Here is a 24635-nt window from a genome sequence, read left to right as displayed (position 1 = left end):
TCGAGGTGATTATCGTGTGATAGTGTGAGTTTCTTGACCAATCAGCGCGCGTGATTTTTTTCTATAATCACCTGCGTATTTTTACTAAAAACCTATACACTAAACAATTAGTTCAAGTTTTTCATATATTTATCTAAATTAACAATAAAGTATTTTAAATTTGTAAAACTACCGTTATTGAGTCGTTATGTAGTTATTTAGTGCAATCAGGTCCCGCTGACTGTATACGTCTTATTCATACAATAACAATTTTGGGAGCTGTGGGGTATACAATATGAAAAGATTTTTACATTAAACTTTTTTCAAGGGGATTTTGACTTCGTACTAAGGTTTTTTACACTAGAGCAACTCGTAAGAAGCCGACAAAATTTAACGAGCTTAAAAAGCCCTGAGTCTTATTTTTTTCTTATTTATTTCATGAACTATCTGATCAGATATAGTATGTGATGAAGGTGAATACTATTTGGCGTGTATCAAAAGCAAGTTATTCCGTATAAGAATTGCCGTGGAGCGAGAACTAAAAGCTTCTCGATCATACACCACACATATAAATAAAAACACGTAGTTTTACTAAAGCAATAGCCATTTTCATTCTTTACGTGCCCAGCATAGTCCAAGACGTCTGCGTTTTTTGGCTTCCGTTAATCAAAAATTCCTAGCTTAGACCATTAGAAATTTAATTGATGGAAGCCGGCAAAACCCAGGCTAGACGTGCTGTAAAATAGCCAGTTGACTGGCTGGGGTAATATTTTATGAAAACAGGTATCAAATTAGCCTCTTCCGCAGGCGTCTTTCGTCTCTTTTTTGTTGAATTGGGATTCCTGTGTCGCGAATTGGGATTCCTGTCGAAAGAGACTAGGCGCTAATTAGGCGAGAGAGAAAGAAAGAGGAGACGCATCTCTCTCTTTTCGCTCTCTCTTTCTTCTCCCCTCTCCTCCCCTCTCCTCAGTCCCCCTCATTTTAAAGACACAGGAAGCCCAATACTCAAAAGGAGAGAAGAGACAAGAAAGATGCACGCGGAGGAGGCTAGTATCAAATAAGGCCTAGATAATGGCTACTTGCTGCTGTACTATAGAGCTGTATTCTGCAAGGTTAGCGTTGTTTGCTTACCGACTTCACGACGACAAAAATATTTTTCGCAAGAAGGTGCGCACTGCATATATTGGCAATGCTACCAACACCAGTTTGATTCCACTTTAAACTATCTCCATTTCTTGTCAGAATACTTGGTGAAGTACGTGCAAAAATGCTGTTTCTGTCTAAAAATGCATATATTAAAATATTCAATTCAGGTCAATGGCTACCCAGCATGGCATAGCGACCCTTGAACTCCTCGATTAACTGTGTAGACTGGATTACTTTACTCCGCCTGTGCTTGGATTTCTATGGAATATCATTTCAGAGTTTCAGTTGTCTTCATTTTCTCCCATTCAGTGCTGCCATTCCCATTCTTTCATTTCATTTCTTCGATTTTTAATAATTAAATTATCTTGAGCTTGTTTGTGATATATTTACTGTTTACAATTGTGTGTTTTCTTCCTCTTCTCGATGGCGTGATTGCCGTAGAGACGTGGCGCTTCCATTCATTTGTCTCGACTGTCCTCCGACTGCTTCAAGCGGTCTGGAAACCACTCTTTGTTCGATAAAAAAATAAGATAGGAGAGCCAAGATAAAGGCATCGAACATTGCTATGATAGCAATCCCGAAAGCCCATCGGACTTCACAGTTGCCTGTTTTGTACGAGTCGGCATTTTGACCACAGATTTCTCTAACCTCAGGAACGTCCCATCCTCCGGGATATATGAAGCAGGTTAATAAAAGGCAGCACCCTGAAAAAAGAACATACCATAAAGATACGAGAAATGGTATTAAAAACTCGAAGACTAGAGGAGGGGAACAAGTAATCCATGTTAAGAAATTAAGGAAGAAAATCCTGCAACACGAGCTTCGCAGAAAATATGCACATGTACGTCAGTCCTGACCAAGAAAAAACTATGTATGCGGGGGCGTCACAGCCAAACCCTTTATGATAAACACATCATTCGGATCATTCTGCATAAGAGGTCTAGATGATACAATAAATGAAACCATGTACGACCAGAAAAAAATAAGTGCTGTTTATGCATAGACTGAATTCAAAGGCATTCCACATTTGCTTGAGTCGTGTCTTACTTTGTCGATCTTTTAATCCTACACCATTTTTAGCACTTCATATATATACACAAAACGCACTTATCTATTAATTACCTATAACCTTCCAAATAATTCAAAAAATTGCTACTGGGAAATAGAGCATGAATCGTGGCCACATCTGACGTCATCAGGAAGGATAATTATGTCAAACTTAATACAACGAGAGCTAGATTTACGCTGTACAAATATATAGCAACGTCAAGTAGTTCTTAGATAATTACAAATAAATATTACACCCAAAAAATAATGTAAGGAATGTTTAGGCTAGTTTTTTTTTATCGTGAGAAAGTTGCCCCATCGAAAAGCGCCATCAAGCGAAACTGCAATATCGATGTTTAAACAAAAATATGCTCCTGAACGATCGTTTAAATTCCATTCGGCATTGTAACTCTGCAAATTCTTATTACAAGATAACTATTAAGCTATGAATGGTATTTTGTTTGTGTGATGTTTAGAATTACAAATAAAACACTAATAAGATCCAAGGTGAATTTACAATCGTGAAAATGAAATTCACTTTACAACATTGTGGTATTCTTGGATCTTAAATTAGGTAAATTGCCTGACACTTCAGTATAAGCCCACTTCCTGTGGTTTAAAAGATTTCCCGTTTGTTTAAATCTTGGAAATCATAAAACTGCATGAACTGATCTCGAGTTTATAATTGGGGTAATATCAGCTGTCTCGTTAAAAACTATATAGCTGAATATTTAAAAAAATGCAAAATAGCAAGGAAAATAACGTTGAAGTAAATCTGGCTTAAACCGAACTAAATCCCATGTTTAACCTTTCAATTGTGAGAAAATTATCTTATAAAACAAGTTTGTTGATCGCTTTAAGAATATGTAGGAAACAAATTAACAGTAAGGAATAAAAACGAAGGGATATGTTTTTTCTTTATTCTTTTTTAACTATTTAAAATTTGCATACTAGCATAAACACAGAACTTCGAAAACACTAGCTGAATAAATGAAAGTTCTTTAACGTAGATTACATTATAAATCTTTAATAAAACAGAGTTCATGTATTAAAATAATCGCAAACGAAGTCAATAGTTCGAAAAAAATGTTTAAATAGAAGTCCACGTTATCGAAAAGACTAGAATAAAATAGAATATTCATAACAGACGTTATATGATTTCCGTACGAAACGATTATGAGTCAAGTCAAAACAATATTTATTTAAATAATTTGAACTTCAGCTTTACGAAAATAATACTACGATGAAATCCCCAGAGAAATATGAAATACATTAGCCGGCAAATGAAAGTTTTAAAAGCAGTCTATAAATAAACTCACCTGTAAATACTTGAAAGCCTGTTGCATAGCGAAATCCAAATCCAGCAGTTTCTCTACATTTTAACCAGTACACTGCCATAATTATTATCGAAATAAAAGTCGAAAATATCGAAAATATAACCAAAAGAGTAGATACTTTCCACGCGTTGGAAGGAATTTTACTGAAGTCGGCCATAGCAGCGGAACACATTTCCCAACTTTCAGGACAACTTCGATAGAGTCCGAAATTAACGATTTGTCCATCTTTATTTGGCACTCCTCCAAGCCACTGGGGTTGTACTAGTATTACGATGATCATAATTGCCAGAAACACAGTAAATATTGTCCACAGAACGATTAGAATACTTCGAGTTCTCGATCGATGCCATGGTCTAGCTCGGGCATGACGAACCATTCTGCTGCTAGAATTGGCTCTTTCTTCGCCGTTAGGTGACGATGTCGTTCTGTTCGCATCGATTGGTTGATCTTCGAGTTCAGGGCTCTCGATATTTGACATTCTTTACAAAGTACAGAACAAAAAAATCATAATAATAGAGAGTGTTCCCACCAGGGACGAGTCGAATACTGGCTGTGAAATTCTTTGTTCATTGTTGCGTGTGCCTTCACATTTGTGCATTTGTCAACAAGATTTCTTTTGTTTTTTGAAGCGGTATATTGTCAGATCACCCGGGTCGTCGAGTCGTCATCAACCAATCATGTGCAAGTCCTATATCCCCTGGAACTCTAACACAGGCAATATCGATATGAAGGCATAAAAGAATATTTTAGCGATGACGAATGTTACTTGATAAAAAATTATCAAAATATAAAAACCCGGTGAGCTATATCGTTTCGGTAAGATTTATTTTAGATTCAAAACTGAAAGAAATAATAAAATTCATTTCCTAGGAGGTATTATCTCCTTAGGGTTACGATTGTAGTGTTTGTTAAGTTTTTAACTTGTTTTGTTGGATATCTTCTATGTATCCATAGCGACAGGATCGTGAGTCTGCTGGATGGCTGGCAAGGGCACCGTGGTCTCGTATGACCATTTAGGGAAGACTCTTTTGTAGAGATTCATGCAGAATGTGTCTTGCGCTTTGAGTGTGCCGTCCACAACACATTTCATATGACCATGAGTGCCTTAAGAAGGGCGAAATAAAAAAATGAAGTGTCAGTAAACGTTGTTGATCTAGTAACAGCAAGTGCCAATGTATTATCGTGCGCTTCTAAGAATGTAATTACTGTTCTATTACAGCCCTTCTAGCCTTTTCCGAGATATCAGACATGGTGTATTGCGGTCGGCTAGTCTTGTTAGAAACATCTCTTGTTATTATGTGTTGTTAGTATGCGTATGTGTTGTTAATATGGAGTTGTGTTGTGTGTATCCAAGCTAGACCAGAATACACCTCGTTTATTTAACTCAACAAAGGGCAAAATTTTCCAAGTACTCCTAAATTACATCCACCAAACCTTTGCGATAACCTGAGGGCGCGCGTGAATGACACTGGCTGTAAGTTACACAGGGTCATTAAAGTGCTGTTAGTATCAGACTTACCTAAAGGTTCTTTGATATGTCCTCGACGGCCGTACTTGGTGAACAGTTCGACTGGTTTAAACCATAAGATATCCTCTAAAACAACAACAACAACAATATCAGCTGCAACAACATCTCTCCTTTCTATTTTCCTTTCTTTCTTTTCCTTATTTTTTATTTTCTTTCTCTCCCCCCCCCCCCCCCCCCCCCCCCCCGCAATCTGCCACATTGCAATCCATTACTCTACTCAAAAACTCAGCCCAATCTCCAGACTATGATTTAGTGCGCAGGCTAAGAATTTTTATCCAAATCTCGAAATTATACGTCATTCTCGTCCCAGACCCCAGGAGTTTGCATCGAGAAAGATAATACGTCTACATCATTGCTTTCTCAAGGCAACACTTACCTCGGTTAAAGAACATATACCGAATGACAGCCGAGCGTTTATTGATTTTATACGGATATCCACTGAGCACAATCTTCTTGGCTATAATTCTGTCAGGGTCAACTTTGTAAAGGGACCCACTGCCTAGCAGTGAATGTGTCCCTAGAAAAAAAACACACAAAAAGACTGTTAATAATTAACTTCGCGCACAATCGAGATCAACGGACACAAACCTTGCGGGTACTGTTTGCCTCTTTAAAAAACCAAGTTTCATTCTCTTGAGCATGATTTCTTTGTACAGCAGTTACCCATTTATTTCCTTGAATATTACTACTTTGCTTAGCAGTATCGCTTGAGAAGGCGTGATTTAACACAAAAATTCAACAAAAGGACCTAGAACACTAAGTATCCCACCCAAGAAACTACATACAAGGAGAGAGTAGGCTCTAACAAGATTGACGGTAAACTGGAAATACTATTTTTATAGAAAAAGAAAACAATACTATAGGAACGTTTGGACTTGGCCGTCACAGGCAACCCAGTAATTAAAAAACGGGTGAGAGTTTCGTCGAGCAAAGGTGTGTGGGATCGTTGGGCGGCACGCTTTTCCTTCGATTTTATACAATTATCAGACATGACATGCATATACACTGACATACCTGTTTGATCTGGTGTAAACACTAGTACAGGACACGGAGAGAACATTATGGGTGCATAGACACTGACATACCTGTTGGATCTGGTGTAAACACTAGTACAGGACACGGAGAGAACATTATGGGTGCATAGACACTGACCACGCACACGCCTTCTTGAGGTAGAAATCGTTCATACTGTCGACAAGAAAATATTGTCACTGAAAGAATAGCCTCACCCCCTCCCCACCACCAAATTCAACTACAAAGAAACATATAAAGAACTATAATGAAAGTCTTTTCGTAAACACATTAAATATTACAGTCAAACCACCTCAAGCGCGAACACGTAGAGGTCATTAATGACTTTATTTTTGGATTCTTGATTTCATTATTCGATTCGAACATTCATTATTGAAAACGAATCTTCAATATTCAAAAATAATAATAATTTGAAAATTCGATTAACTTGGCTTGTAGGCTCTTGTTTATAGCGCAAACAGAAGGTAAGTCATTAATATTACATATTACTTGCACAAAAAGGTGTTTTTGCATTTCAGTTGCATATATGCTTGACTTTTGTATATGCCAGGCTTTGAAGATTCGTTTTCAATAATGAATGTTCGAATCGAATAATGAAATCAAGAATCCAAAAATAAAGTCATTAATGATCTTTACGTGTTCGCGCTTGAGGTGGTTTGACTGTAATTGGATATATATTGGACGAATTAAAAATTGGATTAAAAACCGTTCGAGACATGCAAATTTCGTTTTTGCGATAACTACAATAGCGTTCTATTCCTACACCCTATAATATAATTTATCAAATAGAGAGAATATGAGAAAAATATCAAATGTCCTTGGCGTGATATTTTGATATTTGTCTCTTATTCTCTCTATTTCATTACACGAACGCATAATTTATTACTAATATAATCCTCAAGGCTGAAGGATAATTCACGAACCTAACGCTTCACTTTGCCTTTAGGCTAAAAATATCATATAAAATAAACTATTTATAAATCTTCATATCTTTATCGTCATATTAATATTTTTTCTTCTTTGTAGACTATTTAATATTAATATTTAATTTCAAGTGAGATAATGCATGGTTGTTGTTACGAAACCAGCTCCGTGTTTTTCTTTATGCAATATGTTCATCCTCGTTTTTTTCTTCTTTGTAGACTATTTAGTATTAATATTTAATTTCAAGTGAGATAATGTATGGTTGTTGTTACGAAACCAGCTCCGTCTTTTTCTTTATGCCATATGTTCATCCTCGTTTTTTACTGCTCTTTTTATTTATTTATCTTTTTTTTAATCAAATGATTTTTATTGAAACAGCTCTCAGAAGTAAAAAAGATTATCAAATTGTCGCAAAACAAACTGTCTATTCTTATTCAATATTTTTTAAAAAAATTTCCATTTCTTTACTTTTTTATTTTTTATTTTATTTAAAGTGCTTATAAGCCTTTGCACAATATTTTCAGAATTGGTTCTTTAGATAGTGGATAGTCGATTGTGAAAATATTTCGTCATTTGAACGTCGGGTCTTTAAGATACGATGATTTAGGCCCCGTCCACACGTATCCGGAAATTTTTGTATCCGCAAATTATTTTTTGCGGATACGAAAATGTTTGCGTCCACACGCAGCGCATTCGAATCGTTTTCACCGTCCACACGTATCCGTTTTCGTGAAATTTGCGGATACGGACACAAAAATTTGCGGGACACGTGTGGACGCAACCCGTATCCGCAAAAAAAAATTTGCGGATACAAACATTTCCGGATACTTGAGGACGGGGCATTATATTCGCAATATGTTAATGACTATAACGTAACATAAGGGATCATTTAATATACAACACTGCACTCTTTATGGAATATAGTATTTGAAAAGCATCACCCTTTTACTCGTGACTCACGTAAAGGTTCTTACAAATTTGTTTTCAAAAAATGTCCGGCGTTCGATATCAAAAGTTGCCACAAAATAACTCAAATCCCTTATGTTACGTCATAGTCATTAACATATTGGGAATATAAACCTTCGTATCTCAAAGACCCGACATTCAAATGACGAATTATTTTCACAATCAACTATTCACTATTTAAAGAATCAGTTCTGAAAATATTGTGTAAAGGCTTATAAGCACTTTTAAAATTGTTTAAAAAAGAGGTTCATCCTCACTGAAGTAACCACAATAATAACCTATCTAATAACCTGTACCTTATGTTTGTCTCCTGACGTGTGCTGACTGAATATTGGACGAGCAGAGAACCTTCTGTAACCACAGTGAAAAACGAGACGATCCTAACGAAAAGACATTATCAGGCTGAAATAAGTACAACTAAATTCGATATAGACTTCAGCTAGAGAGAAAGAAATGTTGTTATCTCCTTCACATCTACAGAACTGCACGTCGCAAATTTCTCTTCCCAACCTCCCCCTCTCCCCCCCCCCCCCCCCCCCCCGAAAAAATTCAGTTGGGGGTTGGGAAGGCCAATACCTGATCTGACTGAAGGCCAATGCTAGATCTGACTAAACTCACATGCGCGTAGAGTCTGGATATCGGTGAGAGGTGACTGCTACGTTGACGCGCGTACAGTATGAAAGTAGGTAATAATTGATAACTAATAATGATCATTGCTATGATAACTTACTTTCGACTTGACGGCATCTGTATTGGTAGGAATTCTTTTGATTACAAAGTGGATCACAGACATCTTTTGTTCGTGAGGCAGGAGCCCAAACACTACCAAGGGTTTACTCGCATCATAAGAATCTATCAAATTATACAATATGAAAAACAAGACTTGCTCAACGAACAACATTGTTGTGTTGTAAATGGCTGAGCAAATGTTGCTTGTTTTACCACTCAACGCGCAACAAATTTTCATCGTTGCAAAGAGCAGAGAAGAGATTTTCTGCTTCGCGCAACAGTGAAACTTTGTTGCGCGACAAGTTGCGCATTTTTGTTGTTCGTATTTCACCACCTATAGAGTAGCACAAGACTTAACCATGTGGGATGTTAGAGTAGCACAAGACTTACCCATGAAGGCTTTGGGGACGTTTATGATGTGAATAGTCACGTACCACCCTTCCTAATGAGAAATAGGAAAGTAATATGGTCGTTATCTTCAAGGTTTGGTACAAATAGAGACTTTGGAATCGTCTATTTGGGTTCGGCAGGACTTGTTATTATGGTTATAGCAACAGTAAGAAATGATAACGATGGCAATGATGAGGACGATAATAACGATATATCGCGCTGTTGTTGATAAAGATAACAATAAGATGACGACAATGAAGATGATGATGGCAAAACTGATGATGACTGATTGTCATGATAAAAATTGTGAAGATGATAATGATGATGATGATGCGGTGGTGATGATGATGATGGTGATGGCGAATACGACGATGATGATGAGGATAGTGGTAATAATTATTACGATGATGATGATGATGCATGATGATCATGAGGATGGTATATGATGATGATGCATGATAATTGTGTGAAGATGACGATGATGCATGATGATTGTATGAAAATTATGATGATATTACTGACATACCTCGGCTCCCTCGACTACATCTTCACCCATGACGCGCTTTCTTGTCCTGTTGAAGCTCTGGAACTGAAATATCCTGCAAACCAATGTACAAAACACAAGGTGTTCACTGCTTGTTTTATGCCTTCGGGAGATATTTCACACAATACCCACATGATGCCGCTATGTCTTGGCTTGTAATGCAATCAAAAAGTAAATAAAAAAACGATGTGAAAGAGAAGTACCTTGAATAATCTTGAGGTAGATTTTCCTTGGGATCCCACGGAGAAGTACGAAAACTCTTGAGCCCACGATACCTAACAGCCATAAATAGCAAGAAAATGTAAATATTCTCCTTAGTTTGTGAGGTCTTATTTCAAATGACTAACGTGAACCAATCAAATTGAGGCTTACTTCTGAAATCTAGTACGTGCTGGGACATTCATGGGCGTGTCCATCTCATCCGGGAACATTTCGTTCTCATGCTCTGCTCTGATTTTCTCTAACCTTTAAAAGTCAAGATCGTATTACTAGTATCAACGGCAGTAAGGCGATGCCTGCGCACAGGGATGGTTCCCTTAAGCCTGGGCAACAATCTCTACAAGCTTTCGTAAGTAATAGTCCATCAATAGAGAGTTTATTTAGAGAGCTTAAGATCTCTTTTACGGCAAACGTTAAACATCACTTTGAACAAGTGAATGAAACTAATCAAACAATCCGAAACAAAGCAGTTTCTAGATCTTTCATAACGGTAGTTTTAGCTTTTTTTGGAATTAAGGACGATATGGCGCTAGGAAGTTCATTTTTGTTCGCCATAGACAAAGAAATGAGTCAATTATTAAGTAGAAGGAACAATAAAAACAAGAGAATTGATGGAATACGGTTAATTGGCAATATATTCTGGGATTAGGTCGTTCACTGGTGTTAAGGATGTTGTTGATAGTGATGCCATGTTGTTGATGATGATGTTGATGATGCTGTGGTTGTTGTTGATGATGCTATTGTTGTTGATGCTGCTGCTGTTGTTGTTGTTGTACGTTCGTCATGATGTCGTTGTTGATGATGCTGTGGTTGTTGTTGATGATGCTGTGGTTGTTGTTGATGATGCTATTGTTGTTGATGATGCTATTGTTGTTGATGATGATACTGTTGTTGTTGATGATGCTGTGGTTGTTGTTGATGATGCTGTTGTTGTTGTTGATGATGCTGTTGTTGTTGTTGATGGTGCTGTTGTTGTTGATGATGCTGTTGTTGTTGTTGATGCTGTGGTTGTTGATGATGCTGTTGCTGTTGATGATGTTGTTGTTGTTGTCGATGATGCTGCAGTTGTTGTACGTTCGTGATGATAATGACGTTGGTGTTGATGATGCAGTTGTTGCTTTAGCTACCTATTTCCGCAGTTGACGATGATGATGACGTAACTGTTGACGTCGTTGTGGGTGTTGTGGTTATAGGTTCTGTTGATGATGATGCAGTTGTTTTTTCACATATTGATTGGTTTCAGACTGAGCAGCTGCACCAATACCCCACATATGTAACCTAAAACCTAATAACATCCCAGTATTATTCCCATACGATAGTTATAGTCTAACTCACTGCAGGCGTTCCTCGTCGGCGTCAATAGCCTCGTCGTATTTACTATTATCTGTTTCCTGTTCTGACACGCTAATCTAGATACAATAGAATAATGAATGCCCATTAGAATTTATCAAAAAAGCCATTACTTCGATTTTCTCAAACTGTGCTCCCTGTATTCACAGGACGGCTGCTAAACTAGGAAAAAACGTGCAGTGCGCGGCAAGGTCACGAGATACCTTGAACCAATCAAAGCACGCGGGATTAGCAGAGCACTCGCGAGGTAATCGCCACGTTCATGACAAGGCGAGTTCGCGTTCGTCCTGCAGCTTTTTCTGAAAGGGTCATACGAAAGCAACACATCACGTTTCCATGGTGATGCGCAATGCACCCTGGTCTAAACAAAATGGCGCCATATTTAACTAAGCGCGCTATTAAAACTACTAAGAGCTTGGATCCCCAAGGCACAAAAAATGATAAAGACTTTCTTGTATTCCTTACCGTTTCATATTCTTCATCATCTTCCATTTTCTAAAGATAGAGAAGAGATAATGACGTCACACCACAGGGATACCACACTATGCTAGAACAAACAAAAACCCTTCGCCAAGGTGCTTTCAGGTTTGACTAGATTGATAACAAAATGGAACAGAAACGTTTGGAACGCCACCGCCTTCGATGTCTTAAACTCAATACTTTTATTTTTTTGCAAAAAAGTTTGTTCGGTTAAACCACTTAACGCCACAATCATAGAAGCACAATATAGATCTAATTATTTCATCCTTGAGATCATATTTGGTAAGTTCTTATCTCTTTTTGCTAGAATTTAATATAATATCATACGTGACCAATAGGCAAAAATAACAGTGAATTCTTAGTTTTCCCTTAGCGTTACAAAGTGGTTATGATGCTAAACAAACTGTGTTGAGTATTAAGATAATCACCTCTAGGCATAATCAAAAACAATGTTTAAATCATCTTATTGACATAGATATAAAACGCGGATAATAAAATACAATAGATTTTCTGAATACATTATATCACCTAAGAGCTATGTAGGTTGTCCCTATATTTCCTGTAACTAAACTATGATATTTAGCACATTAGTACAGCATTACAGTTGATAAATATTATATTAACGAGTTTACACCATCTTTCAAGTGATCAAAATTTTTAAAACAAATAAATTAATTCAAGAAAAAATAATCACTTGTTACTTAGATACTAATATCTGTTCTTTCCGCTATATTTTCACAGAGCATTTCGTAAAATTTCAGTCAACTGCTTTTTTGATTCTACGTTTTTCTTCTGGGAAAGTTCTCTTGTTATAACGTATTTATAATTTAATATTCTTTTTTTTTAATATTTTTCTAATTTTGTAAATAATCTAAACAAATTTAACTTTACAAAATCTCCAAAACATAATATTCAAAATTTCGTTTCATTCATATTGTAATCCGATATGATATCCGATATTTTTGGTCGTAATTGCAGCAAGATTTTAAGAAATGATTATGTTTGACATAAAAGACAGAATAAAAGACAAACTGTCAGAAACTATATCATTCAAAAGCAACCTTTTAAGCAAAAGAGTACAAAAGATCAATATCTAATGGTTTTTCACAGATAGAAATGTGTTTATAAAGATACAACAAAAGAAACATAAATGTATCTGTATCTCAACAAAAAAAAAAAACAAAGTAAAAAAATTACATATTATGATATTCATACTCAAAAGTAAAAATTAAAACCTTTTAACAGATTCCACTTACGATATTTACACAACTTAGTAAGTCAAATTGATCCAATTTTTCATAAAATGCAAAACAAATTTTGATTATAGAAATCTTTTTAAAACGCTGAAAAAACTATAGCAGCAACCACACTAACGGGTTGACAGGGAAAAAAATCAATATTCATCAGAAAATCTAGTAAAGAAAAACTTGGTAATGTCGTAACTTCGCTTCTCATTAACTTTATTTCTAGGTATAATTTTTTCAGCTATTTTGATTCGTGATGGAATGAAAGGCGCTATTAACTTCGAAGTGACGTCACTTAATGCTCAAGATATTACTTCCGTAACAGGTGGGCAGATCAGCACGAATGTACTTTAACATATCTAGCTTCAAAAGATTAACCAGCCCCGCTGGAGCAGGTAACAAAGGTAGGTTTTCATTTCCAGCTGCTCTTTCTTCAAATATCACATTTGATTGGCCTTGATTCAAATGAACTTAGATTAAAAAGTAGAAAATTTGAAGGGCTGCGTTAAATCATATTGAGCATATTAAGCGGGGAAACTTGTGTATATATTAGTTTAAGGTTATTAGGAAGGGAAAGCTAGCGAACAGACTGATAATAGCAAATCGCCCAACTGATATGCAAAATCAGTCGTGGTCTGCACAACTGCAATCGTTCAATCTGGTTACCGCTTTCTTTGAAGTTCATTTTGATAATTTTTTTTCCCGTTTGTTGTTCTTCAGCAAGTGACAGTACCAGATTTCAGCTATAAAAACAGCAAACGTCGTTCATCTAGAATAGTTTCTGAAGAGAATACAAGAAAGTCCTCGAGAAGGGAATATAGAAGAAGAATACATCAAGTGGAACTCAAGTTGGAAGATGAATTATAGCACTGCTGCCTTCAATGCAACAGCATCTAGTTCTCAAGACAGGAACAGCAGATTATCACAGTACCCCATTTGGTACTGGACTTTACGTGGAATCATTTCTTTTGTAACTGTTCTAGGGAACGGTTTGGCTATATATTTAATTTGTTCCCGAAAACAGCTACGCAAAAAGAAGTCTCCAAACTGGCTTATTCTTTCACTGGCTGTAGCCGATTTCTTTGTCGGGTTATTCAACATCCCTTCCTCGATGTTCTGTAGGTTCTGGTTCAGTTGTAACTATGTTACATACCAAACTATCAACTCTCTGATGGATGTGGTAATGATAGCTTCTGTGACTAACCTATGCGTATTAACTTTAGACCGTTACGTAGCTGTAGTTCATCCCTTTCGCTACCTTTTCATGTCTACTAGATTGCGGGTGCGTCTACTGATAATACTCGCATGGTTTATATCGATTTTTAAGGGTGTTCCGTACCTTATCTTCAAACTAACACGTTACGAAGACGGCTTATTCATGGATAGTATTATTTACATGATTTTATTCACCGTGGTTCCGAATCTATTAACAGTTTACGCCTATACAAGGATTCTACTGGTAGTCCGACGACACAGAGTCAAGATCAAGGAACATGAAATGCAAGTGGCCGCCAACATTGAAAACAATCTCCAAGATCAAAAAACCACAAATACCAAAGCCCAAAGTGGGGCAGTAGCGGCTGTCGGTATACTAAACCTCATATTTCTATTCTGCAATGGATTTTTCCAGTACTATTTGACTTGCAAGCTTATCAAAGGGTGTGTGGTACCTACAAATCTGCGGTACGCCACATTCTTACTGCGGTATTTTAACTCCGCGCCTAATTTCTTTGTCTACGCATTAGCGAGAAAAACTTTTCGTGACGAGATCAAACGTATGTTTTTTTAAAAGTACATTTATGGAGATCAATATCCATAATTGCAGTGAGGGCTTGCAAACACTATATTAATCAATCATACTATTGTAAGTGTTTTCTATTGATTTCAAAAATCATCAGTCTTACTACTTTATAACTGTAACTAATGAAAATTTAATTCAAGTTCATCTTCGCAAGTTTTTTTTTCTATGATCTTAATCCCACAGCATATTCATCAGTACATATTAAAAGTACATTTATGGAGATCAATATCCATAATTGCAGGGCTTGCAAACACTATAATAATCAATCATACTATTGTAAGTGCTTTCTATTGATTTCAAAAATCATCAGTCTTACTACTTTATAACTGTAACTAATAAAAAATTAATTCAAGTTCATCTTCACAAGTTTTTTTCCTATGATCTTAATCGCACAGCATATTCATGACAATGAATAGTCGGAAAACGGCAAGTATTTGCTTACATGATGCCGTTGGTAACGCCTTGATTAGCGTCTGGCAACACCAACTTTGTCGCAAAGACAAATCTGCGCGTTCTTGAGAAAGACTTTTTAGGAAAAATAAAAATTAACTGGAGTCACATATTTCTTTAAGATTTTACATAAGTATAACATCAACAAATTTTAAAGCTGAAAGCCATAAAATTACCAATATCTAATAATAATAATAATAAATGTTGAAATCATTATCGTTACTTACCATGCTCTCGTCACCATCACTTTCTTCTTTGATAGCACTGATATATTCATCATCATCATCATCGGTCTCTTGATTATCATCACCGTCATCATCATCATCATCACCGTCATCATCATCATTATCATCCATAATCCAAGTGGCCTGGTAATCAGAGGTGCCTTTCGGCACTCGTTTACTAATCTTCTTGGAATCCAACTGCTTCTTTGCCAGCTCTTATCAATAACATCAGAGGGTTACAGGAAGACAACAGATTCTGATAACAGTGCTTATCAATAACGCAAGTGGAATAAGTCGCAAAGAAATAAATGTTGGTAGGAATCAATCAAGGTGTTTCCACAACAATAGGTGCACACCTAGAAAATCTTGTGTTTTTTTGACAATATCTTGGTAACACCATGATTAACGTCCACAAAAATTATTCTATTTTGTCATGACAGCAAATCGTACATTACGCACATGCTATTTATTCAATAATAAAATGAAGAAATAGAAAACGCGCGCGCGTGCTGTGTGCAGTTATAAAGCACGCGGGGGTTGGCAGAACACGAGAGAAGTGTTAGGAGAAGCGTGACGTGTAGCGGAGTGCTTCTTGACACTTCTCGAGTGTTTTTTTTTATTCTATAATTGAAATTACAACATAATATTACAATTCCAACTAGCCCCATCACCCAATCATACCCCCATACAACGAGGGCAAGATTTTATAAAAGAGATCCAGATACTGGATTATTATGAGATAGCTAGAGTCATAGGCCAGAGGTTGTGATGAAAAGTTTTGCAGGTTTACCTTCAGCTTCTAGTAACTCATCCTCTGTCGGCCAAGTTTGTTCCCCCTCCATTGGATCAGGTTCTACTTCAGACTGCAGACTCTCTTGTAAACCAGGATTTGCTTTGTCTATGATTCTCACATCTTCTTCCATAGCACTTGCACCATACTCTTCATCCTTTGGTAAAAAAGGCATTTCTTATGAGTCAAGGACTCCCAGAACTCATGGAGAGTATATTTTACAACAATTTTCATTTTACATGAGCAACACAAATGTCTGGGTTTTTGGGTGTCCATCAAACAAAAAATTACTAACTCAGGCCATTGGGCATTTGATTGATGGTAGCTAAAACCAAGGTGTCTTGAATCATAGCAATCATATTAGAATTATATTATGGTTATCAATCAAAAAAGTATTAACTCAAACCATTTGATCAATGGAAGCTAAAAACACAGACGGCTTGAATTATAGCTAGTTTTCTTGGTCACATAGTTATTTTCTTAATAGAATATACACAATATAAATCTAATTAGTTATAAATATTTTGATTGTCATGACAATATTATCCTGCATCAAACTATCTTCAAACCAAATGAGACTCGTTGTACATACCACAGCCATTGAAAACTGTCCTGCCTTTGAATTCTTTCTTTGTCGTTGTGAAGAAAATGGGTCAGTTACAGCTTCAATCTGCAAAATATAAAAAACATACTGAATGAACTTAATGCTATGACTGAGTGTCATATGTGTTAGAGTTGCTTGTTAGTTCTCTCCTCATCTTTTACTGTGGGTTGAACAGTTTTCCCTCCCTCCATATAAATCAACTTCTAAAGTAGCTACTCTGTGGCTTTAAACCCCATTTATTTATTCATCATTTTACCTGACTCATCTGAAAGTCTCCAAAGCCAGCCAAATGAACCAATCTGTTAGCAGACAGTGTTTTTCCTCGGACATACCCAGTGACCTTAAGTGTACCTCTATCTGCATCTTCAAGGCTGCCATTAGGTTCATAGGTTACATTGTGGGCTAAAAGGTGAGGACGATTGTCACGGAAACTAATTGATTTTTGATGCTGATTGGATATTAGTCTTAGAGCAACAAGAGCATCCTGAAAAACAGATAATCTTTTAATGCACTGAACTGAATCTGGAATGTACACTGACTTTCATCTTAATTCTTTACACTTTTTTCCAATCTTGTTCACAAGTTAATTATTTAAGCTAAAATTAAACTGGTTGACAGGGTAGAAAAACGGTTTTTGGCCTTTCGCCATAAGGACAGCTTTACATATTTAAGCTCAATATTTTGTAAACGCATTCTTTTGGAGCCAAATAGCAAAATATCAAATGTGACCAAAATTTATTGAATGCTTGTTTGAGATATAAAGCTGTGTACTTTGGGAGAGGTGATACTTTGATCAGCAGAAAAACTGACCTTTTCATGAATACTAATAAGTAGATTTACTCTAATCCGACAAAATTTCGTCACAAGTTTCGAGCAGCAGTGACACAAATGAAACGCTTAAAAATTTGGAGTATGGAGCATTTGGAGTATTAAACTCAGTTAAACAAAAAAATCGTGAAAGTAGCGGGCTTGTCGTTTTTCTGCCCTGTCAAACTGGTTAGTTCCTGGTCATGACTAGCCAAATTAGTTTTAGTTTTGTCATGTCTCATTTCTGTCATTATAATTCCTTTATAAAATTTTCTGAGTAGATAATTGCATAATGTAAGATAAATATAACTGCTGTAATATTTTAGTCCTGTTAGTTTAACAAGTGAAGGACAAGATCTGCACTAACCTGTGCTGTGTCTAAGAGGTGTGGCTTGTCTTTCAGGAACCTGAAACAAAACCAGGAGGTTATTGTACTCTAATTCTATTTTATCTCACAACTTCTGCTGAACAAAATCTTGATGTAATTTATCATTCAATGAGGTTCTCAGAAACAATAGACTTCAACCTTGAGCATAATGTTTTCCAATTCAAGGACACATGTTCTCCCTTTCACAATATATTTATCTATTCCTGTTACAAGTTGAGTAATAAAGAAATAATACTCTTGGGATGACACATGTTCTGACAACATAATTCCTTATTTCTTTCACAAGTTGGGTTACAAAGAAAAAAAACTCATGGGAATGACACATGGTCTGAAATGGAAAGCATTACACCTAGTTCTTAGAGATGTAATCAAAGACGGGCAGATCCAGAAGTGGTAAAATAGATGATTAGTCATCCCCCTTTTGCTCAAATTTCTTAATATATCATTAGTCTGACACAGTCACCCCCCTTTTCTACTTTTGTAATAGTCACCCCCCTTTTAAGATTCCTGGATCTGCTCCTGAAATAAGATGTTGAAAATGTTCTCCTTTTCCATAAGACACAATAAACAACCTTTTTATGCATACCTCTTTTCTATCATCTTTGCAATTGCCTTTTTAGTCTCATTTTTCTTTTTAGCTGGACATTTTTCTAAACCCTGCATGAAATGCATAAAGAAATGGGGGCATTTCAGATACCATCTATCAAGCCTGCAAGTTAGCACTGGACATTGGACATTTAAATTTAAAACGGTAAATTAGCATTCTTGACTGATGAATGTTCGGTCTGATCATGACTCTATAACCTTCAGACAGCAGTTCAGTGACCTAGTACTGAGAAAGGCTTAACACTGAGTGCAGGTCTAAAAGGCAGGTCTAAAAGGCAGGTCAAAACAGCATGAAAGCAATTCTTACAAACACTTTAGAAAGCTTTTAAAAAATGTTACTATGCTGTACTATGAACACTTCCACAAGTCGCTTGGCATCTCAGAATTTTTTAGTCGTGTAAACAATTCTGAAATGCTTTTCAAAAGCCCAACTCATCGGATTACATGTTAACAAGTTAAAATAAATCAAGGACTTTAATGCCTGTAAATATATTAAGTGATTATAAATATCAATGTTATTATTATTATTATTATTATTATATTATTATTACTATATTAATATTTGGTGATACTACCCCTTACTAACCTGTATACAATGAAAGGTTGTTGGTAGTCCTTGCGCAAATATAGCTGATAGGTAATTGTCAGTGTGTGAATCTAATGGATTATCAGCGGCTGTTATGAAGACCACAGTATCTGCAACCTTAATAGCATTTGAAGGAAATTATGCTGTGCTATAGAAAAATAGTTCAATAAACTACATAAAAATATTGAAACTGTTACTTCACAAAAATCAATATTTTACCTTCATAGCATCCAAGACAGAGTACAAGTCTCCATAACTTAAAGCCAAAAATGTAAAGCGTTGCTTTAGCTGAGGAGATCTGATGAAGAATGTAATACAAATTATTTTTTAATTAAGATAACAGATATGAAAGATTTTTTAGCCTCATTTTGATTACTTATTAAAAATTCATTACTGTGCTTACACGATAGTTGTAGAACTACTTGAAGGAAACACAGAATTCTCTTCATCGCATGCTATAAAAAGCTTAAGAGCTGCCTGTGCATCAGCACTAGAAGATAGAGGAACTATAGCCTGCAAAAATGAAAAAAAGATTTTTCTTTTATTAGTTAACTGGTCAAACACAAAACATTTAACTAAGGCTGCAAGGTAGTTTTAAAGTATTATTGAAATATGTACCATCAAGCCTCTTATTTAACCCAGACCTTAAAACATTGGCTGCTTGATGGAACGACATGATGACCCGCTCCAGCAGAAAGATCAAAATGTGACTAGTCAATGTAAATGGACAAGACGACTGGCCAAAGAGGCAATTGGCCAGACAGACATTGTCCATTCACAGGTAGATCCAGGGTGGTTGAATTGAGTGGCTAGACACTCCTAGAATAAAGGACGAGGTAAGACCTAAAAAGGATGCTATGTGGTGCCTTTCTAGGTAATAGTCACCCGCTTTGAAATCATTTTGGATCTGCCACTGTCATTGATCAGCAGTTATTTTGATCCCAATAACCAGTGAATTAAGGGGTTAAGTGAAAATCAATGAACCTTCCCCACTTTCCGGCCCCACTTGGATAATGATAAACCAATTCCTTTTGAGGACTGGCATTAGGAGAATAACAGCTACAGCATGGAGTTTTCTAATTGGTTGAGCAGGAAACATGATTGCATGAAGTTCTTACGATGATATGAGGAGGACTTCCTTGCTTTCCTATCTTCCTTTTCTGTTCAAGAACTTCATCTCTTTTCTTGGATCTTAGTTGCTTTGCCTGGAAATATATCATATATATGAAAAAATCAACCAACTAGTAACAGAATTTTTATTAAGATACAGGAGTAAATCATTTTTCTGTACGTTCCCAGACTCCCATAAAGAGAGATAAAGAGATTCAGAGAGATGCCTGGGAAGAGGCTAAAGGCAGGCTTCAGTGTTCAATAATTTGCTTAGCTTTAGATTTCGTTCTGATCTGCGATTTATTCCCATTATTACCTGATGTCTCCTGTTTATCTTTCCTATACCTTGCTTGCCACCTTTTTTCGATAAAACTTTGACAGATACTCTGCCTAGTGAAGAAAAGAAAATGAATTTATAACTCTACGAAATAACAGCTGGTTTACGTTTGTTTAGCGAGGAAGATATCGTAGAAAATACGACGTGATGTCAAGTAAAATGGACATGTGATGAAGCTTTACCTTTATTATGTTTATCCATCGTCCCTTTACTCTTGTGTCTGCCGTGTTTATGGGTTTTATTCTGTTGTTTAAGTGGACCAGGTTTGTGTTTTTCCACCGCCATCTTGGATTATTATTGCAACACGTGCTAAAGACCGCTGACAACAAAACCACACAGGAAACCCATAGACGACACTAATCTCATACATCAGTCCAACTCAGTGATAGTCTCCCCCACAGCCGCTTTCAGTGTCGTCACGCAAGTGGCTGTGGGGGAGACTAACTCAGTGATGGACAAAAATCGATTGATATGCACAAGCAAAGACAAAGTACTGTCAAGATATCAAAGAAATGAATGATTTAAACGAGGTCTGATTTTTTGTTTTTTTTTATTCTATTTTTTTAATTTTTTTTTTTTTTTTTTTGCAGTCATTGCACTTCACAGCAGATTCTTTTACTCTTTTGATATTTCCGGTGATTTCAGAAATGCGAGACTGAAGCGCAACCCACTTTTTTTCACCTCAAAAGCAGATATCGTTGCTTTATTATAGAGTAAGGATAATAACCAAGCGACCGACGTTTCAATACTTTGTGTCTTTTATGACAGTTTTAGCTGTTTTAATTAAAGTAAAAAAGCCAACATTGGACATGATTATTTTTTCAGAACTTCGATTCAATTTTGTCAAAAATATCTTCAACTAAATCTACAGTTCTTTGAATTTAAAAATTTCCAATAAAAATTCTAAATTAATTCTTGATGTTATCTTTAAACTGTTCAAACTTCAATGCCTAAACAAACAGATCAGTTCAGTGATGTAAGTACTGCGATGTGATGCGTTGAAATAGTGAAAAGGCCGATCGAGTCAGTACACTCGAACCGTAAACACTTCGAGTTTTTTTTATTTTGTAAGATGAAGTTGATATTCATTCCCCATTCCCCCTCCTCCCCTCCTCCACAGGCCCCCCACCCCTTCCCCCCTCCCCTCCCCATTTGGGCCGCTACGCAGGCTATCATTAACAGTTTTACAGGGTGGGACCAATGACGCTGACAGATGACAAAAATGCTCAGCGGTCTCATAGTACAAATGTATACGGAACTAGTTAGCATATTGACCATCATCATCTGGTCAAACCTGCTAAGGCCGTAGGGTATGGCATCAGCACACTTTAACTTTTTTAGTGGCCTTGCTGTTTTTCCCCGACCAGCGCCGCCAGGTCTGATCGGTACGTCCCATTCTCATAAATAAGAATAGAACACTTTCTCATTATATTCGAATTTTTCTTTTTCTTTTTTTCAAATTGCGATTTTCTTTTCTAGTCTGTAAAGTGGCTGGCAGCGGGATACGAGAACTACGATTTTTTTTAGTCTACAGTAAGTATTATCCTACTGAACTGTGTTTAACACGTACAACTTAACGCGTTGAATAATGATCATCTTCTGTTAAAGTTGCAAAACTAATCAAGTTTCAGTCCAGCTTGGCGTAGTCTATTATAAAATGAGGTTACTTCCCAATTGCGGCCGAAGTACTACTGTGAGTGGCTTGCCATCAACAATTTCATTATCGGTGAATGCCTTATTTGAACTATTAATATGAATGGGAAATACGTTCTATTGTAAAGGAAGTACTATACGTTCTATTATCAAGCTGTCACAGCATACAGCTGAAAGGCGCCCCGTCGTCTAAGCACAAAATTGGAAAATAATCCAGTATAGCTAAAAATATTTGTTCAGCTTAAAGAATTCGACCTTGAAATGGAAAAACGCTTATCTTTCTTATACTTTAGTCTAGTAGTACTTTAGTTGACCACTGAATGACTAAGATAGAGGGAGGGTAGAGTGACTGCATGACGAGGGATGGATTATTAACTATTCAGAAGGGCACAGTTGAAGTCAACTATATGTTAAGAAGAAGAAAGAAAATAAAATACCATGTTGAAAACGTCAGCTTCTTCGTCGATTCATATTTCGTAGTTTCAGTTTTTTTCCAAAATTGTTTTGGTTTTTTTCATTAGTTATATTTATTTTTCCAAGGAATTCTTTTGGATCAGTTCTCTATTTCGACCACTTCCGCCTTGGTTCCCATCTTTAACTCTTGTGCATCCTGAGTATTTCTCAGCTGAGAAGGCTTTCTCTTCTCGGCGTCATCTATTCCCGCGCTTTGTATGGCGTTGAGTGAGCCGCGGCTCGTGCACGTCTTGATAAAAGGAAGAATCTTGTAATATTCTACGCGGAATTGCCTGTTCATGACTCCATATATAAAAGGATTTATGGCTGTGCTGCTGAAACCAAAGCAAGTGTAACTCAGGTAGGTTTGGCGAGGGAGCTTCCAATCACCGTTTACGAAATCAATCAAGTCGATTACAACCACCGGTGTCCAGCAAACGAAGAAGCCAAACACAACTGCCATCAATGTCCAGGTAATATTGATCTCTTCGACACTGAGACGTAAGCTTGTAGATTCGTTGTCGGTTGACGCATGTACCCGAAAATTGCTGTTGTGTCGACGAACGCAGATGAGGACTTTAGAGTAGCAAAAGATGATGATGACGAAGGGGATGGTGACGTAAGCTAGCACCAGAACAGCGCCATATCCGCCAACAAGGGTATCAAAGTTGTGCGTACAGAATACTTTTCCTGGATGGAAGAAGAACTCTTGTCCCATGAGGACATAAGGAAGAGGAGCAAGAAATGCTGCTATCCACAGAACAGCAATGGTGATTTTAGTAGACTTGACTGTGAAATACTTGCTGTAGACGGCGTTGGAGCGAGTCGTTCGGAAATATCGGTTAATGGCTGTCAAGGCAAGGGTTTGTAACGATACGGCGCACAGCAGCAACACAAAGAAACCTTGTCCCTGACAAAGGAAATGTCCAAAAACCCAACTCCCAGTCACTGTAGAGGCTGCAGAATATGGAATACCAAGTAGAGACATTAGCAAGTCAGACATCGCAAGACCAATGATGTACCAATTGAGGATGTTTTGCCGCAGTCGAGGATTGCGAAAAACTGCAAGAAGAACAAGAAGATTGCCAAAGAAGGTTGTCAAATTGATTAGTATCATGAAAAACGACTCCACAATGACGACTGCGACTCCTCTGGTCGTCAGCTGTTGGCGTAGTCTCTCGATAAACGTTTGATTATCCATTGATACGTTGAAGGGAAATGTTTCTCAGAGAATTTCTGAATCTGAATATTTTGAGGCGAGCTCGTGTTCGCTTCCTTGTAAAGGAACGGCCGGGAAGTACGTGCAATGAACGCCGCGGGCACAGGTCTGAATAAAAATGTAAAATCTCCAACTGTTTTTAATGATTGGCAACTGAACCATCGATCCAATTCAGACGCGAATGATCCGGGTAGAAATTACCCTTGTCGTTTGCTTTAATCTTCAGTACTAACGAGTCGTGTTTCAATTTGACTGAGATCTCTCATTAACGAGTGAATGAAATGCTGCTATTATCTTGTAGTTCTCCCTTTGTGTTGAAGCTGTTGAAAAAATCTAGATCCTGGTCCGTGTGTCAGAAGATCATACTCCAAAGTCGAGCCGACTACGAACCTTAAAACCCAAACGCGAAAACAGAAAAAAAAAGATTTTTCCTTTTGTCGCAGATGCTTTGGTAATTGTTATCGATAGTTTAGCGGATTAAAGAATTCTTCCTTGAAACCTTGTTGTTCATGTATCGAGTGCCATAGTGGTTTCTTTTTCATTGATGCATGAATTGCGTTTTAATCTCTACACATCAGCACTTGTGAAACATTTATGTTTGAATACAAATTAAAAACAGGCTTATTTATCTTGTGTACCACATAAATGTAGATATGTAGGATCTGTGAGTGACATGGTAAATACATGGTGCC

General features: G+C 36.8%; 4 protein-coding genes across 5 annotated transcripts; 1 reads left to right on the top strand and 3 right to left on the bottom strand.

Moving 5' to 3' along the window:
* Positions 1–107: 107 nt before the first annotated feature.
* On the bottom strand, positions 108–4156 carry LOC116292429 (LHFPL tetraspan subfamily member 3 protein). The gene is made up of 2 exons (XM_031699750.2): positions 3492–4156; positions 108–1829 (listed from the first exon to the last, which is right to left on the bottom strand). The coding sequence occupies exons 1-2, from the start codon at positions 3985–3987 to the stop codon at positions 1519–1521; spliced, it is 807 nt and encodes a 268-aa protein (XP_031555610.1). The 5' UTR covers positions 3988–4156; the 3' UTR covers positions 108–1518.
* Positions 4157–4317: 161 nt separating this feature from the next.
* LOC116292428 (pre-rRNA-processing protein TSR1 homolog) lies at positions 4318–20937 on the bottom strand. 2 transcript variants are annotated; one of them, XM_089038822.1, is made up of 24 exons: positions 20801–20936; positions 20598–20671; positions 20290–20376; positions 19575–19684; positions 19391–19469; positions 19172–19288; positions 18566–18636; positions 17959–17998; positions 17041–17268; positions 16773–16850; positions 16181–16337; positions 15394–15605; positions 11657–11686; positions 11177–11250; positions 9995–10087; positions 9826–9897; positions 9605–9677; positions 9079–9130; positions 8690–8811; positions 8256–8339; positions 6123–6225; positions 5414–5554; positions 5029–5103; positions 4318–4613 (listed from the first exon to the last, which is right to left on the bottom strand). In XM_089038822.1, exons 1-24 carry the CDS (start codon positions 20901–20903, stop codon positions 4450–4452), a joined length of 2439 nt encoding a protein of 812 aa, XP_088894948.1. In that variant the 5' UTR covers positions 20904–20936; the 3' UTR covers positions 4318–4449. The 2 variants fall into 2 exon arrangements, with proteins under 2 accessions (XP_088894948.1, XP_088894949.1); XM_089038823.1 differs by lacking the exons at positions 4318–4613; positions 5029–5103 and having other exon boundaries at positions 5417–5554; positions 6052–6225; positions 20801–20937.
* LOC116292430 (trace amine-associated receptor 1) lies at positions 13066–15011 on the top strand. The gene is made up of 2 exons (XM_031699751.2): positions 13066–13319; positions 13636–15011. Exon 2 carries the CDS (start codon positions 13772–13774, stop codon positions 14702–14704), a length of 933 nt encoding a protein of 310 aa, XP_031555611.2. The 5' UTR covers positions 13066–13319; positions 13636–13771; the 3' UTR covers positions 14705–15011.
* Positions 20938–21761: 824 nt separating the features above from the next.
* Positions 21762–24635, bottom strand: LOC116292433 (melatonin receptor type 1B-B). Its single transcript, XM_031699754.2, has one exon. It carries the CDS (start codon positions 23923–23925, stop codon positions 22825–22827), a length of 1101 nt encoding a protein of 366 aa, XP_031555614.2. The 5' UTR covers positions 23926–24635; the 3' UTR covers positions 21762–22824.

This window comes from Actinia tenebrosa, unplaced genomic scaffold, assembly GCF_029948245.1.
Source record: "Actinia tenebrosa isolate PJP-AT-01 unplaced genomic scaffold, QUT_ActTen_1.0 PGA_scaffold6__47_contigs__length_16458017, whole genome shotgun sequence".
Lineage (NCBI taxonomy): Eukaryota > Metazoa > Cnidaria > Anthozoa > Actiniaria > Actiniidae > Actinia > Actinia tenebrosa.
The sequence above is the reverse complement of the archived record's forward strand: the minus strand, read 5'-3'. Positions and strand labels throughout refer to the sequence as shown.